This window comes from Anthonomus grandis, chromosome 10 (genome assembly GCF_022605725.1).
Source record: "Anthonomus grandis grandis chromosome 10, icAntGran1.3, whole genome shotgun sequence".
Taxonomy (NCBI): domain Eukaryota; kingdom Metazoa; phylum Arthropoda; class Insecta; order Coleoptera; family Curculionidae; genus Anthonomus; species Anthonomus grandis.
Genome location: NC_065555.1, coordinates 12,342,448 through 12,359,344, shown reverse-complemented (window position 1 = coordinate 12,359,344; position 16,897 = coordinate 12,342,448). Strand labels below are relative to the sequence as shown.

The window sequence follows — 16,897 nt, the reverse complement described above, 5'->3', positions numbered from 1 at the left end:
AATGTGGTGTGCTACAGGATACAGTCCTGGGGCCACTTTTATTTTTGATCTATATAAACGTTTTTTTTTTTTTAATTGTTCTGTTATCTGTTACACTGATGATATAGTAATTATAGTAAACACCAAATCATGGTCATAAATACAAAAGCTAGCTGAAAAATATATCACATTAATTAAACTTTGGACGGATCAGCATCTCCTAACTCTAAATCATAATAAAACATACTTTCTATATTTCTCTCTTTACAACAGTAATCAGCAAGAAGAACCTTTAAAACTAACAGTAGAAAGTTATCCTTGTTTGGCATTCAAATGGAAAATTGAATTTGTGATTCTTCGATTTCTTCAGTTTTGTACACAAGATGCCTGGGTATTTATACAGGGTGTTTCAAAATTCACTACATATATTTTAAGGGCGTATTCCTGAGGTCAAAATAGGACTTTTTTTTCCTATAAACATGGGTCCTAAAATGCACCCCCTTCAAGCTACAGCCATCGCAACGATTTTTAAAACTGTGTCTACAGTTTTGCATCAAATTTAACGAAATTTGGAATACCCCCGTTATTTTAGGCGGTCTATTTACTCTTTATCTTAGAAAAGGCGTAAAACTAATTTTAAGGGGTAAACTGAGGGGGTGCATATATCTATGTCATCAAAAATAAACAACCTTTTAAATAAAAAAAAATTACATTTTATAATAAGCAATTTTTTTAATATCCAACCAAAAACTATACATTCTTTAAAAAAAAATCATTTAACATAATCCTAATCATCACAAATTTATCAGTATTTAGATGCAGCAAAAAGCAGTCATTTTAAGCAGTTTAATGTCTCTCAGGCTGTAATATGGCAATGCTTCCATAATCCGGAAGTCTCTTGTGTAAAAAGCACTCTGTCAGCAATTTCATTTTCTCCACTATGGTAAAAGTCAAAAGTAGTGGGAACAATCTTATACACCACCCTGTAAACGAAGAGAATTTGTTAAATCTTTAAAAATAAAACCTACTTTGGTATATAAATATGATGAGGGTATCATAAAATAAGTAGGAAGCTTTTTTACTGGAACATTTAACTTACCTAATAAAGCACATTAAAACAAACACTAAATTTGCAGCATATCTGACAAAGACTATAAAATATAAGAATATAAGCGGATGCAACACAGATTACAAAACTCTCAGAGATTTAACTAAAAAAATAACAAAGTCAAACTGAAATATTGGTAAAACTAATAGTAACAACATACTATTAATATAATCAATAGGTCCAAATTTCCTCACCTGAAAACAATGAAGCACGAAAAAGCCATGAGATTTCTGTCTAAATTCTTAAAAAAGAGGAAAAGGATTTTTAAACCAATAAGTCGTGATAAATGATGATTTTGCAAGAGAAATGTTAAAAAAAAATTAAAGCCCTAATAATAAGATAATAATGTTGATTAAGTATGTTTACAATCTAAAGAATGGGCACTGTATGACTAATAAGCCAAACGATAGTGAACTATGTGAATCAGGAAGTGAACTATGTGTTTCATGAAGTGGTGCTATACATGCATAATTATTCAGTCTCTATGATTTTTTAATTATTAAAAAATCCAATATTTTGTTTGGTTTGTTTTTAAAGTGAAATCATTTTCTATATTAAGTATTATCAGATTTAACTTACAGCTCATTATAGTCTGAGTCTGGTTGAAACCATAAAGATTAGGATTTTAGAGGAATTCCAGAACATAAATTATTAACGAAAACGTAGATAAACAGCGGCTAAAAGACTAAACAAATTTAAATCGACATTAAAACAGAGGAAACAAATACAATAATTTTTAAGCAAATCAATATAAATATTAACAATGCAGAACAGTACAAAAACGAAAATTACTTACAAATTCTCCGGAGGACTCAAGGTGATTTCGCCGGATTTCACTTTGGCCAACATTTCATCATGTTGATTTTTCAATTCATCCCAATTTACTTCCATACTCTGATCCTTAATTAGGACGCTTCGGATTTGAGCATATAAAGGTTCTGCATAAAAAGTATTTTCTTCCATTTTTCCTGGAATTCTCTCGGCAATACCTTCAATACGAACCTACAAAATATGAAGATAGCAATAGTAAGGTAGTGGTGTTCACAGTAATATAAGGTTTTTTCATAGACATATAGGATATAATAAATATTCAAGAATTTTAATCCTTAAAAATAAAATTAATTACCTGTCTAGAAACTGGTTCGGTGTTATTTCTTACATATTGAAATAAAAAACTAGCTGCTGCTTTTGGATTTTCAGTCTAAAAAATATTATTAATAAATGTTAATATAAGAATTGGTACAGACTTAGAAATTCTTATTTAGATTTTAAATTTATTGTGGCTAATGTATTTTTTTTTAATTATTAAGTAAACTCATTTTTTTTAGTTGTAATGTAGTTTAATGTAATTTAAATACTAACAAAAAGTGGTCTAGGTGCCTATTGGTTCAAAAAATATACTTGCAATGGGCTTGCTTCTCATTTGTATTGGAAAAGTTCCATTACCTAACTGATATAATGATTAAAATATACCGGACAGAGCCTAGGGAGTTGAGTTATTAAGGCACCTACCAGATATTAAAAATGTATGGTTTAGTACTTATATCTTTTTTGGATGTAACTAAATAAATGAGTCATAAAAAAGATTTCCCTAAGTTCATATAAATGTATGTACTTACAAGCTGTTTGACTTTAGGACTATTATCACAGGTATTAAATAATATTCCATCATTAGCTAGCTCTTGAAGTTCAACAAATCTGTTTTTCACATACCCATCACTAAAAAAATGCATTAGCAAAAATATTACCAAAATTAAAGCAAGAATAATAAAAATGTTTATTAATTATCTTTACAGTTAAAGTATGTATGCTATGTCACTTTGATAAGCCAGAATATAGTGAATTAGTGAAGCCGAAAATTACCTGTATTTGGGCCTAATGCTATATATACATAATTATACATAGACTATGATTTATTTTCTATTAAAAAATACAATATTTAAGGCATGTGGACTGAAATCACCTAATTTTGTTTCTGGCAAGGCTTTTATTACTCTGAAAAATTAAATATTGGGAGCTTTTACCATTACTTTGTTAAAATAGTTAATATGAAGGCAAATGACTCTCTACAAAGAAAATAATTGATTATCCAAATATTTTCCTAGTAATGTTTTAAAAATAATTTTTCAGTAGGCTCCAGAGTTAGCAAAAGCCAATCAAATGAAAAGAAATAATGACTCATTCCGAGAAAAATGGTGGCAATAACTCAAAGGGTATAATAGCCAGACGAAACTCCTTTTCACACATTTGAATTATGGTTTTCAAATTTAAGAGTGGATAAACCTTTAACCGAGCCTTAAATATTACTTAGGTTTCAAGGTTTAAAGAAACTGATGAGTTTCTGTAAATATGATAATAATAAAACTTTTAGCTATAGTTTATAATAAGTTTATGTTAAAGTGTCATGATTATCCTATATCTCTTTAAACATTGTATTCTTTATTAACAAATTTTGACTTTATCATAAACAATTTTTTTTAAATTTAGTTTTATCAATGTTGACAACATTTTCAGAACACAAGGGTATAATATCCATTTCTCATTTAAAAGACTAAACTTAAGATTAATCTCATTGCTAAATTCTATTGACTGGATTCTGTAAGTAATGTATTGTTTGGCAGAAAGAGATGTGAAGAAGTAAATGATTTTGGGTTGAGTAAGGTGGAGCATGAGTTTAGAAAAGAGCTAGGCAATCATAACATCTTGATATTCCATTTAGAACCTTACAAACAAATATACATCATAGTACTCTGTTCTACATGACAACAGATTTATTGATAGCTTTGACATGGTCTGATCAGTAGAAAAAAATGTACCTGGTCTATGTGACCTCTTTACAAATCCCAAATAGACCCCAAGATCCTTTACCAAGTCAATATGCTTTAAAGATCCATTATTAATTACATAGTCTGCCGAGAACAGAATCCTCTTTCTAATGTATCTCATCAAGCAACATAATATATTAATGTTATGAGACATGGCATTTAATTAGTCCAAGAAAAAAATTATATTAATGCAGAATTAAGAATGATTTGCAGAAGTTAAATATTCAAAAAAAGGAGCAGACTTGCCTATACCGTTTTAAATTGTCAGCAAATAGGAGAGATTTTGACTTCAGAAGAAGAACAAGATCACAAACAGAATAGGATCAAGATGCAAACTTTGTGGAATACCTGATAAGGTGTTAAATCATTGATACAAGAAACCATCAATTTTAATTTGCATCTGACAATTGTTTAAATCCGATTTAATCCAAAATAACAAGACGCCACTTATAACAACCTGCCAGTTCTTCAGAAATATTCTTCAGAACAGCCTTAAAACCTTAATTATTAATAGAGGATAAGATGCTTATGAAGCAGTAATTAGACAGATTGATTTTAGTTCCAGATTTAAATATTGGATAAAAGCAGGATAGCTGCCAATAATCAGGAAACAGACCCTGATTTATTAAATTACTAAATATTCTGTACAAAGGGAGATAAAGAGAATGGCAGCACCCTTTCAACACCCTGTTGGGGAACTTTCCTTGCATCAACTTTTAAAAGTGCAGTTTCAACATCAATAAGACTTATTATAACCTCAGATAGTAAATTAAACCTATAATTGATACCGTTATGAAAATCAAATAGGGTATTTTGGTTGCTAATATTATATACAGCAGAGAAGTGCTTAGTAAAGAGCTCAGCAATAGGAAAACCAGAATCAGCCTTAGGGTCATCAAGGAACATTACACTAGGAATATTGGAGCCACTATTAGACTAAGACCTTATGAACTTCCAGAAGAACCTGCTGTCCTCCTTTATAGCATATGTATAGTCTCAATGAGTTTTAAGTTTTGCCTAATCAGCCAGGTAATCAGATTGTTTGTATAATTTGTGGGCATTTTTTTTCTATGTGAAAAGATTTTTTAGCTTCTTGGAGAACCAAACTAGATAATGCCTAAATTTTTTTTAAGGGAACAAGCAAATCAAATCAATTGTATATTATAGAGTAAGAGTTGGCAACATTGACATTTAAATCCCAATTACAGTTTAGGAGATAATTAATTAATGTAAAATCTTCATGTTTAATAGTGTAATAAAAAGTCATTTCATATGGAGTTCACAGAAAACTGAATCTTTGCCAAGCAATATGTGAACTACTAGCATATAAACCGGGTAGGTCTTTGCTGGGTTACTATTTACATGCAATTTAGGTATATTAGTGGATAAAGATGCCTATTTTTCACTGGTAGAATCTCACTTACCCTATGAGATTTGTTTTTGTGGCCACTCATTTGCAAATTTATTTAACTCTGTGAGTGTGCTGTCAAAGCATGCCCTAAGACATTTATGTCTTCTAAAGTATGATGAGCCTTGCAAAACTCACATTATAATCCATAAAATGTTGACTCTTCCATCTTTATTTATACTGGAGGCTATTTGCATAAGAAGTATAATTCAGTTATCCAGTCAGAAATTGTGAATAATACTCAATCCTCATATAATATACATTTTCAAATTAACCAAAAATGTTTTATGAGAGTAAAAAAATTATCAACCATCTTCCGCAGACTCTGTATAAGACTATTTCTTATAAGTTATTAAGGAAGATGTTAGTTGTGAAAGGCTACTATACCATAGACTATAGAGGAATAATTCTTGGACCATTTGTAAGTTTAAGTTTCATTTTTTTTTCTGGCTTATATGTTATATGTGTAATTGATACTTCAACTTAAGGGATTAATTAATGTAACTCAGGTATTATACCAAATTATTTTGTATGTTTGTAATATTTTTATGTCCATAAATCAATTAGTTAATCTGTAATGTATGCAAACTTAGTATATTAATACATAGTTTTATTTTTTATCACAACAGCTTTCTTAACATCTCAGTGTTTAACCCTCGGTTTTTTAAAATAAAGTTTTATCGGACTTTATTGACTAAATATTTTGTCAGTAAAGTAATAAATAATATATTAGATATAAGAAGCAAGGTTAAACTAAGCCTACCAAAATAATAGAAGTTATTAAATTTCTGCATTTCCACAATTACTTGTGCTGTCAAAATTATAAAAGGACAAAGGATAGTCATTATATGTCTTTAGACTTTGGGGTATTCTCGAAATATGTGCACAAACTAAAGATTACTTGCTAACTTACCTAGAGGCTGTAGCGAGATTGAGAAAAACTGGCAATTTGGTAATACTTGTAAACTCCGCCATCCAATTCTGAAACAGTTCAAATGGGCCCCACTGTTTGGGAACATCAATTTTTGCTAATCTCGATGTCATTCTTAATATCTTCAGTCTACTCCTGTGGTACTCCTGCAAGAAACAATATAATAATAGGCATGTTTTTTGACTTAATTAACATATAAATGTCAGGTCTGACAATCTGATGAGTAAACCAAGTAAAAGACAAATTACTTACCTACTCAAGTCACAAAAAAAAGGAAAAAAAATAAGCGCCCATATAAAATTATGCCTCTAAGACAAACAGTTATTCCTTTAGGTTTAAGCAAATTTAGGAGGTTGGAAATTACATAATCAGGAAAAATTATAATGACCAGTCATACATAAATATGTGCCAAATATTTCTGGACAGGGCATCAAGACATTCCTCCATGCTCCATATCCTCCCCATACATAAACTTGTTTATTTATAAATAATACTTTTGGTCCTTATTTTGAATGAAATCAGCTGACGCGACTGACAGTAGTCAGTCAGACATGCAGACAGCATAACGAACTGTGATGTTGCATATGATCAGCGATTGTGAGCTGTATGCTGTCTGCACCCTTACTTAGGCTGGGTTCAAAACCTCGTGAATTTGCAAAATTGTGACTTAAGCCCGGTTGTACAAGCAGTGGTTCAACTTAAGTTCTACTAAACTGCAGCTCTTCGTTGAACGTAGTTCAGAGGTTCGTGTGTTGTTCCAGTATAAGTTTAGTTAAACTAGGTTCTATTTAAAGTCTGCAATGGCCACATAAAAAATAAGTTTCCTATTCATTAAAATTAATTTATTTAATTACTTATCTGTTTTTTGTCTGTTGCCGATTATAAGTAGTTTTTGAACAATAAAAATACCGTAAATTTCGTGCTGTTTGTCTAAAAGTTTTTGTGCCGCCCTGCTACTTGCCAAACCGTTTGGATCTGCTTATCTGACATGAAGAAAAAAATTAGGGCAAGCAATTTCTCTGTGAGAGAAGAAAATGTTCTTATTAATTTAGTAAAGAAATACAAGAAAAGCATAGAATGTGAGAAAACGGATCACAACAATAATGAAATTAAGCCTTGGAGAAAATTTGTCAGGAATTTAACGTGTGTGCGGTGTTCTCGGAGAACCCCTTAGAACTGTTACATTTCTAAAAAATAAGTATGAGAATCTAAAAAAAGTGCCAAGCAAAAATGTATAACAATAACTGCAAGCGAGAGTGATATCCATGAAATATTAGGGAGCCAACTTACAGGACTAACATCAAAATATGACATTGATGCTACTGCAGGTTTTTTTAGCTTGTGTTAAATCATTTTCAATCTTAAATATTGTAAAATTTGTAGAATAAATTGGTATTCAGATTGAAAGCAAAAATGCTGAAGATATTCTATTTAAGATATAAAAGTATTTTTAAAGTCTATAAATAGTGTAATTTAACTAATGCAAATCATTATACTTGTCTGTAACAGATTTGTTCAGAAATTCTATCTACTATGAATCTTACAGCTTGCTTTTCCAACCTAAATCTAGTCTTAAATTCTTTATCATCCCAAATGTACACTATACACCTGTGATGATCTAGGGTGTACAATTTTATTTACTGATACAATAAAATTTTCGTAATCCGTAATATCTTCCCAAATAGGATCCATTTTTATATTTATGGTTTGTAACTTAAACCTAGGGTACCTAGTAAGTAATAAATTAGCACCTCATCAAACACAATAATTATTGAAAGGCGGATGTATTCACATAAATAAAAAATATCAAAATGATATACTAAATATTAATTTAATCTCAAAAATTTGCTTGAACTCCCTTTGAACGTTCCAAATTGGACGGTAAGATGAACCGCAGGTTATCGTTTGAATCAACATTGTACAACGGATTAATTCCGCTGAACCGGAGATCTTTATGAACTGTTGTTAACCGCCTATTGTACAACCGGGCCTAAATGATTTTGTTAAATTAAGAAATAATCTGTAAAATTTTTTAGGTCATATTCCAAATAATCTATAGGAACCAATGGAGAAAGTAATGTATTTTTATACTCGATATCTCAGCATTACAAAAAAATGGTAATAAAATTTCGATTTTTGTACGTATTTGAGTAATTTGAAAAAGAATAATACAATTTCCACACGATCTAGGCAGAAATAACAAATAAAAGAGGATATTTTTTAAGGGGATTTGGAAGAGGATATTATAAAAAAAAATTAAATTTCATATTCCTTCAGGAGAAAAGTATAATTTTAAGATGATTCATCAAGATAAAGCGATTAATTTAAGAGTAATTTAAAAAATATTATAATAAGAAAAAATATTAAAATAAGAAAAATTATAGTTATCAAATACATTTAAAGAGGATATCTGCCATTATTTTGACTGAAATCATCTCACAATATATCTAGACATGGAGACAGCATAACGAACCGCAATCTTGCACGATGGTCCGCAGTTATTCTGCAGTGTATGCTTAAACCTCTTTTTAAGCTCGGTTCATAAGCTCCCGATTTTGCAAATTTGTGTCTCTAACTTCGTTCGTTCAAAAAAAAACGTTCAAATTTCTTAGGCTTGTGAATTCTTCTAAGTATTTCAAATGGAAATAGATAATCATTGAGAAGTATGTTTAGCGATCTTAATAAGTATTATAGTGATGATGTTTCTTTGTGTGTAAATAGATTGGAAGATAAATGAATCAGAGCATAATAAATGTCTTAAAAAGTAGTAACACTGAGAACATAATAAAGTTGTTTTAAAAACCGAAAATAGTGTCAAAAGATCTGAGTTAAAAGCACAGCAGCCCATGAATTATCAAACATCTAAAGTCATTTATAAAATACATAACAAGATCTGACATTAAATTCAATATCAAATGAAACCAAATAAATTTAATATTCAATATATTACATAATAGCTAATACAATATACATTATATATGAGGCGTATAGAATCAAACCCCGCTAACTCCAAAATGCAAAATTTTACAGGAATTGAGAAAAACCGTTAGCTAGATTATTTTTTGATATTTGATTGCCAAATATTTTTAATTTAAATTTTCTATATAAAAATATCTAAGTATTGGTAAAAAATCCACCATGGCTCTAAGTTTTAGGCTAAATATTTAGGTTTTTGTTTGGAGTTAGCGGCTTTTGATTGTGAAAAATGGATATAGCGGGTTTTGATTCTGATTCAGGGTCCGAAATACGCAGCAAATAGGTAGAGCTTCTTTAGTTACTTTTTTAACTTACTTCACTATAAAAATAAAAACGTAGTATGTCTTAAATCATGTTTATTTTAATTAACAGAAATTGTAATTCTATAAATTTTAACGGAAACATTTTGAATAAAACACAAATTCTTTTAGAACACATTTTTTAAATAGACAGAGATCCCAGCTCTTCAACTGGTTCGCACTGCAAATCTGGAAGCTCTTCATTAGCATCAGCTTGATCTGGTTGGCGAAGTTCAATATTTACGAAAAAATCAAAATCCTCGTTAAGCCTCCAGTTTTCGCCATAGTGTGATTCTAATAATTTACTTACTGCTATAATTTTATCTTGTTTGACAGGAACGTTCACAGGAAGTTGTTGAGGATTCATTGATTTGATTTGCTTATTTTTCTTCGTAACACTTCTAGGATTGCCTAATTCAGTTCTGTAGTTTACTTCACCTTGAACTTTCGTAATTCGATTTTTGTCAAGAGTTATTTTAAACCGTTTCGAAGGATTAAATTTAAAGTGCCATGCTCCAGGTGGCTTTAGTATATTTTGGGATTCCTTCTTCCAATCCAAAACAGGGACATCGTCACCCATTTTTAATACTGTGGCATATTGTCTTATGTGTTCAATATATTGCTGTGGGGTCGTAATTATCTCTTTTTTTCTTATAGCTTTCTCGATATTTCCAAACACCCTGTCGGGTGGTATAAAACTGTGTCCAACTACAGGAAAAATTATCTCAAGTTTCTTAATATTTGGTGGCGCATAACATTCCAGCCAATTTGAACACATTCCCATCATGGTGGTGTTTTTGTTTTGGCCACCACAACCATCAGCAAAAAGTCTAATGTGCGTTTTACCCTCCAAATTCATGTTTATGAGCCGATGGAAAACAGCACTAGCAATTTCATTAGAGCTTTTCGGCCGAACAGTTTCATTCCAACAATAACAAAACACGTTTTCTGAAGTTAACGTGGTCTTGGAACTACCACAGACAATAGTAAAATTGTAGAAGTTATATTGCTTTGAAAAATATGCCTGTTGGTCTGGAAGTTTTGGAACTGGCAAATTCTTTTGGCAGTCAAATGATAATGTTATCATTTCAGGCTTTTCTTCCTTTAGTAATGCAAAAAAAGCTCGTGCCTTAAGTTTATGCACTGTTTTTTCAGCCATCAGTGTAGCTTTTCTAGGAGGATCATCTCTCGCCAGCTTTATTTTTTCACTTATCTGAATGCATGTGGAACATACATCAGTCCTCGGAGAACCGAAGCCAATGTTATATTTTGTACAAAATTCACGTCTAAAAAATGATTCTTTAACACTGACATTGTCAAGTGCTGAATTTGAATACATTTGGTACAGTTTTCTGATGTTTAGTTCTGACGGCAAATATACACGACAAGAACTCTTTGACCTGCAATAATGTGAATCCTGACATTTGAAAGATTCCAAAAAGAACTGAATTGTCTCTCGCCTACATTGATATTTCTTGCTTTTATGATCTCCACCCCGGTTTTCATGTGCCATTTGCCCACTTTCAAAATGTCTTTTTAAAACTCCATAAACTCTATCTTTATTAATATCCAGTATACTCAGAAACGCAGGTTTGCAAACTGGAATTATTTTTCCGCTTCTATTCCTTACAAAAAATTTGTAACTTAATTTTCTCACTTGCCTCGAACTATTCTTTGGGCGCTTCCGCTTTGGCAATTGAACGTTGGTATACTTCACAATATAATTATCTTGATCAATTTTTGCAGGAGTAGCATAAAACTTTGAGTGAAAATCAGATATGTCAAATTTGGTTAGAGTGCTGCATCGGAAGCTCTTCGTTGCATGATTACAGCTTGGGACACCCGGTGGTCTTTTAGGCTTGTATCTAAAAATAAGTTGAAAGTGACATATTATTGAGATTACAACGAACCGGCTTTTCATTTTACTTACAAATTATACAAAATTAAACTTATACATTCTTATTTTAACAAATTTTAATGTGCCCCTAATTGTAGTTATCAAAGTAGCAATTAACAATTTTAAAAAATGTCCTAGTTTAGATTTTCGACAAAAAAACGCTTACTTGCAAAAAGATGACCTGAGTATATAAAAATACACTTAGAAACACATTTTTACCAAAATTACACAATAGGACTTACCTCTCAATCTTTTGCTTCTCTGATTTTCGGTTGGATTTGTTTACTAAACATTTTCGGGCTTTGTTCGGTGTACATTTTTGTACGGGTTTATTATACTTATCCATATTTATATTTAAAACTTATTTATAAAAATCACTAAAAGCAATAACTCAGATCCTGCACGATAGAAATCTAAACATCAACTGATGCAATGATACATAAACATGTGCTCGCATCTAATAGAGCAACGTCATTGGTCAAAATGGAGTTGGCGGGATTTGATTGTAACATGTGCAGGGAGTTAGCGGGTTTTGAAAATAAACGCGATGTTTTTGCCATATTTTAGACCTCTTTTAGCGTGTTTTGAAAGTTAAGATTGACACGACCAGATTCATTGGCAAATTAGCTGTGAAATTAAATCAAAATATCATTTTTGGACAAAAGTGGAGTTAGCGGGGTTTGATTCTATACGCCTCATATTATAGTGTGGGCCCCTAAGTAACTTTACACGTGTGTGTGCTTGAAATTATTCCAAACTAAATTATTGTATCATCATGTCATAAATAAATAAACAAGAAACGAAAATTAAAAAGGTCAACTAAAGAAACACAAACCAAAATGTGATTCTACACCTCTAATCAAGAGAAATCAGAACTCAAAAAATAAATATAAGTATATATTTCATTTATACTTTTAAGTTAAGGTGCAAGATTTCCGTTTATTAATATTCTAATAAGTATATTTTTACACTCTTTTATTAATTTTCCTTTATCTTTAATTGCTTGAGTTTTGTCTGGCAATAAATTGTAATACTTTACTCCCAAATATTTAATAAACTTCTAATTAATACTCCTATTGCTTAGAGGGAGAGAGAGATAGACATTTATACTACCTACTCCAAGTACCTTGTAAGTTACTTATGCATCTTTTAGCTATATCGCTTTAATTCTTTTAAAATTAATTTAGTGTTTTAGTATTTTCTATTTAATAAAATATTTACATTTACTTCAAATTTAAATTCAAATATCTTAGAAATTCCGCTATATTGATTAATTTAAAAAATCGCTCTATCGGTATTGTATAACAAACATCATAGAACAAAAGAGACGATCCACATCATATATCCTTAAAAGACAATAGTTTTGTGTGTCACATTCTATTTTTTATAAATTTTACGTTTATTATGTAGTCTGAAGTACGTATAAGGGTTACAAGGTATTTCTGTAGCTTCCCGACGCTACTATATAGTGATTGAGTAAAGATTCAACTTAGGGCTTGTAGATGATGATGTATAGTTTCTTACTTAGAATTTCTCGAAGTAGATAAGTTTTTGAATTAAATGCCTATAAGATAATATTTATTGGAGAAAAAGCAATATGGCTAGTTTTGTTCATGTTAATTGTGAACTTTTGAGTGTACAACCAGTCCTTTATACTGAAAGTCATTCCACAATGCTTTCCTGGCCTTTTGTCATGTTTTCCCATTAAAAATGAACGCATTAAGGTATCAAAAAATGACACCACTTGACCTGACGAACGAAAATTGAGACGAGGATAAAAGTACACTTTATAAAGACTAGGTCTCAGTATTATACCTTAAGATAAGTAACTTAACCTAACATTAAGGTACTCCTATTGATACCACTAAAAGTATCACTATAAGTGTTTTCCAATTTAGAGATCTGTTTCCTCCTCAACTTTGTAGTAACAAGTAACTTTGCAAAAGGCTTAATACCACTAACGTCATAATTAATTAAAGTTTATAGCAGGTTAAATGCCCTTAACGTTTTTTTTTGGTTGTATTTAAAATGTTTGTGTTTTGTGAAGTAAGTTGGTTGGGTGCGTATATATAACTCAGGCTTTCTGAAATAAATTTAGTTATACTACCTTTATTGCTTAAGTCGGAATTTTTTCAGGACCTGCAGAAAAATTATTTATCAGTGTAGAAATTATTATTTAATCAATTAATTTTATGAGCTGACAGGAGAAACATAAATGCGCTAGATGACTGACATACTCACTTACAGTTTGTATATGGCCTTTAAAGGCGTGGTGATGCTTTAGCTAGAGCGAAACACGTGTAGCCTGCGATTATATCTTGTGAGACCATGACTTTGTATTTTTTGTTTTTGTCAATACTTATATTATTATAGTAATTATTGCATTTGTTAGTTATATCCTTTAATGACGCAAACTGCTTATCATTATTTTAAGTAATTATAATTTTTTAACTATTTTTGCTTTGTCATTTATTAACTGATATATTTTTCGGATAATATTTTTATTACCATAATATAAGTTTATTCGTTTGCATAGATCTTTTTTCTGTTTTTTTTCTAAATTCTAACAACGCAAACTTATTTATTTCCCCCAATATCTCTTATAGGAACCCTAAATTATCTTCATATTTGTTATGAAGTAATGCTCTTGTTTTGTACCTTTTGTTTGTAGTTTTTTTTTTATTGTTTGTAACGAGACCTCATTTAAATTTAAGTAAAAAAATCATTCTTATTCATAGTTAATGTTTTTTAACTCCTTTTATTCATTCAATGGTTGCAATTGTTTTTGTTATTCTTTTAATACAAACAAATCATCAGAGTTTAAATAATAGTACTACTTAAATAATATATATATATATATATATATATATATATATATATATATATATATATATATTTATATATACAGAAGATTCTTTGGGTTTTTACCCAAACATTGACAAATTAAGGATTTGGTTTTATTTTTCATCCGATCCATTTACACACAACAATTACGATAATATAGTATTGGTAGTCCGTTATTTAACATTATATAAATCTTATTGATATAGCAGATATTACATGAATTGGTTAATATATCGTAGCTAAATAGGTTGTCTGCAAATAGAAGTTTTGAAAGTTTGAATATAAATTACGAAGATCTGGATTATGACTATCAGTGCTAATTTGTTTTCAACGTAACAAAATGATTCTGAATCAGATGAATGCGGTTGGCGTCTCTCGCAGGCAAACATGGACTGTCGGCGAAATTAAAAGAGAAAGTACCTACTAAGAAATCACTAAGCAACCTTGTTAGCGAATCATTTAATAGATGCATATTTATCTTTGAACATACATTTTAAATTTATAAGTTCACCTAATGCATATGTAGTAATATAACAAATTATCTTAAACAACTAGCAAAATTAAACAAAATTAATCTATAAGAACCTCTAGGTTTAAGAGGTTCTTAGAGATAAAAGAGTTTAAAGCCAATTGATCAATTGAATATTTGGTAATCAAACCCTTGTGGCTTTCCAAAGCGCAAGCCTAGAATTTTCGACGAATTAAGCTCTAAACAATCTGTTTTTGAAATTAAAGAATCACTTCAAGCTTTTCATTTAGTTAGTAGACTAATTGTAAAATTCGATCTGTCCGAATTATTTATAAACCTGTATATTATCTGCATACAGATTAACGCTAGAAACTCGCAAGTAATTTGCCGTCTGAGAAGTGTGGTACATCAGAAGATGTTGTCATCAAAAAAAAAAGTTGTTAATTTATTTTTGTTAATAACTCGAAATATATCATATGTTATATATATTAAAAAGATCGAAATCTCTTATTTAATGAAAATAGCTGCTTTTTAATATAATCATACAAATATTTAGAGGCATGACTTTCTTAAACAATTATATTTATCCGTAGGAACTATTATATAAACATGCATATATGTAGGTGATTAAAATAACTGAATACAAAAATAATGTAATAACTATAACAACAAACTATTACAAAAATATATTATGCCAATAATAATTACTCATATATTATTTTTATTCATTGTCCTTTTTCAATATAGGAATAAATGTGCTCGCCATATATTATTCCTAGAGGCACCTCTACTTTTGAGTCTCCAGATCCTGCAAGAGGTAATGCGTTAAAATTTTTCATAAGTAACTATGGTCTTAAAACAACCCTCTTTTAGTATTAATCTGAACACGTAACTTTTTATTTTAGATTTAATGACATTTAACGCTAAATTTAAAAAAAAATTACCATATTTAAACAATTGGTAATAATGAACATTGTTATCATTGATAAAAAGCAATTAACATTTAGGTTAATATAATTTAGGTTAGAAGATTAAATCAAAACAGATGTCTCTAAAATAAAACCTTCTATATACTTTTTGAAACTATACCTTTGATGTCAACAATAACCGCAAACTTATCTCCTTCAATAATCCTGAACGCTCTACCAAGAATAGAGTTGTTATCCAATTTCGGTAGGATTCTAGTTGTACATCGTTCTACAAGATCTGTGGGCTGCAGAAGACCTGATATCAATTTATTCCTTATTGTTTCGATCGTCACAGTCCCCAACATATTCCTTAAAAACAGAACATTCATTTAGATACTATCTCAGTTTTACTATTCCCGCCAACATATAGCAACACGACTAATGCACCTCTAAGCCATGACCACGACCAGGCGCCAATAACGCCAGGCAAGTTCGATACACCTCGGAACTAAATTCTTTACCGGTGTTGCCATTTGATGTAAGAAGAAGTAGCGCCTTTGAAAATCAAACATAACCCAACCCACCCTTTAATAGTCACTATGTCTTACTCTTTCGGATCAATGACAACAGCTTCTTTCCTGTTCTTATTCTCTAAATGCGCAAGAGCAAAGGCAAGAGTATCTTTACTATTAATTAGCTCTGGCTCAGCATATTTAATACTAGACACAGGCTTGTCCCACCACCTAAAAGATAAAATAATATATGTTCTTATAAAATTGCACTCTTTATTATACATTTCATAGAAGATGGCTATTCTGGAATCTATACTAACCATAAATTGTTTTTGTTTTCACAAGGTTGATACCCTTTTGCTTCCATCCAACGGTCAGATACAAACTTGGTCATATAATTTCTAATACTATCAGGCATAAATACAACCACGTTTTGGCCCTTTTTAAGCCCTTTAGCTGCTTTGACTGCTGCAGCAACAGCGGCACCAGCGCTCATTCCTTTATTTCAAAACATACATAATTCATTATATGACCTGATATATTCATATAATTAACATACCTACTAATAGCCCTTCTTCCTTCATTAGTCTTCTTCCCATTGGCAATGCGTCCATATCATTTATTTTTACCCAATAGTCACATACTTGCTGATCCAGAGCACCTGGCACAAACTCATACCCAATACCTTAAAAGACAGAAGAATTTAAGAGAGAGAGTTAAAAAATGGATATATATAAATAA

General features: G+C 30.4%; 2 protein-coding genes across 4 annotated transcripts in view; both read right to left on the bottom strand.

Annotated features, from left to right (window-relative positions):
- Positions 1-691: 691 nt before the first annotated feature.
- On the bottom strand, positions 692-6,796 carry LOC126741013 (pyridoxine/pyridoxamine 5'-phosphate oxidase). 2 transcript variants are annotated; one of them, XM_050447266.1, is made up of 6 exons: positions 6,504-6,792; positions 6,234-6,397; positions 2,707-2,806; positions 2,214-2,288; positions 1,884-2,089; positions 692-962 (listed from the first exon to the last, which is right to left on the bottom strand). In XM_050447266.1, the coding sequence occupies exons 2-6, from the start codon at positions 6,362-6,364 to the stop codon at positions 836-838; spliced, it is 639 nt and encodes a 212-aa protein (XP_050303223.1). In that variant the 5' UTR covers positions 6,365-6,397; positions 6,504-6,792; the 3' UTR covers positions 692-835. The 2 variants fall into 2 exon arrangements, with proteins under 2 accessions (XP_050303223.1, XP_050303224.1); XM_050447267.1 differs by lacking the exon at positions 2,214-2,288 and having other exon boundaries at positions 6,504-6,796.
- An 8,505-nt stretch (positions 6,797-15,301) lies between these two features.
- LOC126741131 (cystathionine beta-synthase-like) overlaps positions 15,302-16,897 on the bottom strand; it is a 59,448-nt gene continuing 57,852 nt past the window's right edge. For both annotated transcript variants that reach the window (XM_050447468.1, XM_050447467.1), the window contains exons 8-12: positions 16,716-16,841; positions 16,477-16,654; positions 16,253-16,387; positions 15,826-16,013; positions 15,302-15,544 (exon numbers count right to left, since the gene is read on the bottom strand). In XM_050447468.1, coding sequence (XP_050303425.1) covers positions 15,462-15,544; positions 15,826-16,013; positions 16,253-16,387; positions 16,477-16,654; positions 16,716-16,841 — 710 coding nt within the window. In that variant the 3' untranslated portion in view covers positions 15,302-15,461. The remainder of the gene's footprint in view (positions 15,545-15,825; positions 16,014-16,252; positions 16,388-16,476; positions 16,655-16,715; positions 16,842-16,897) is intronic.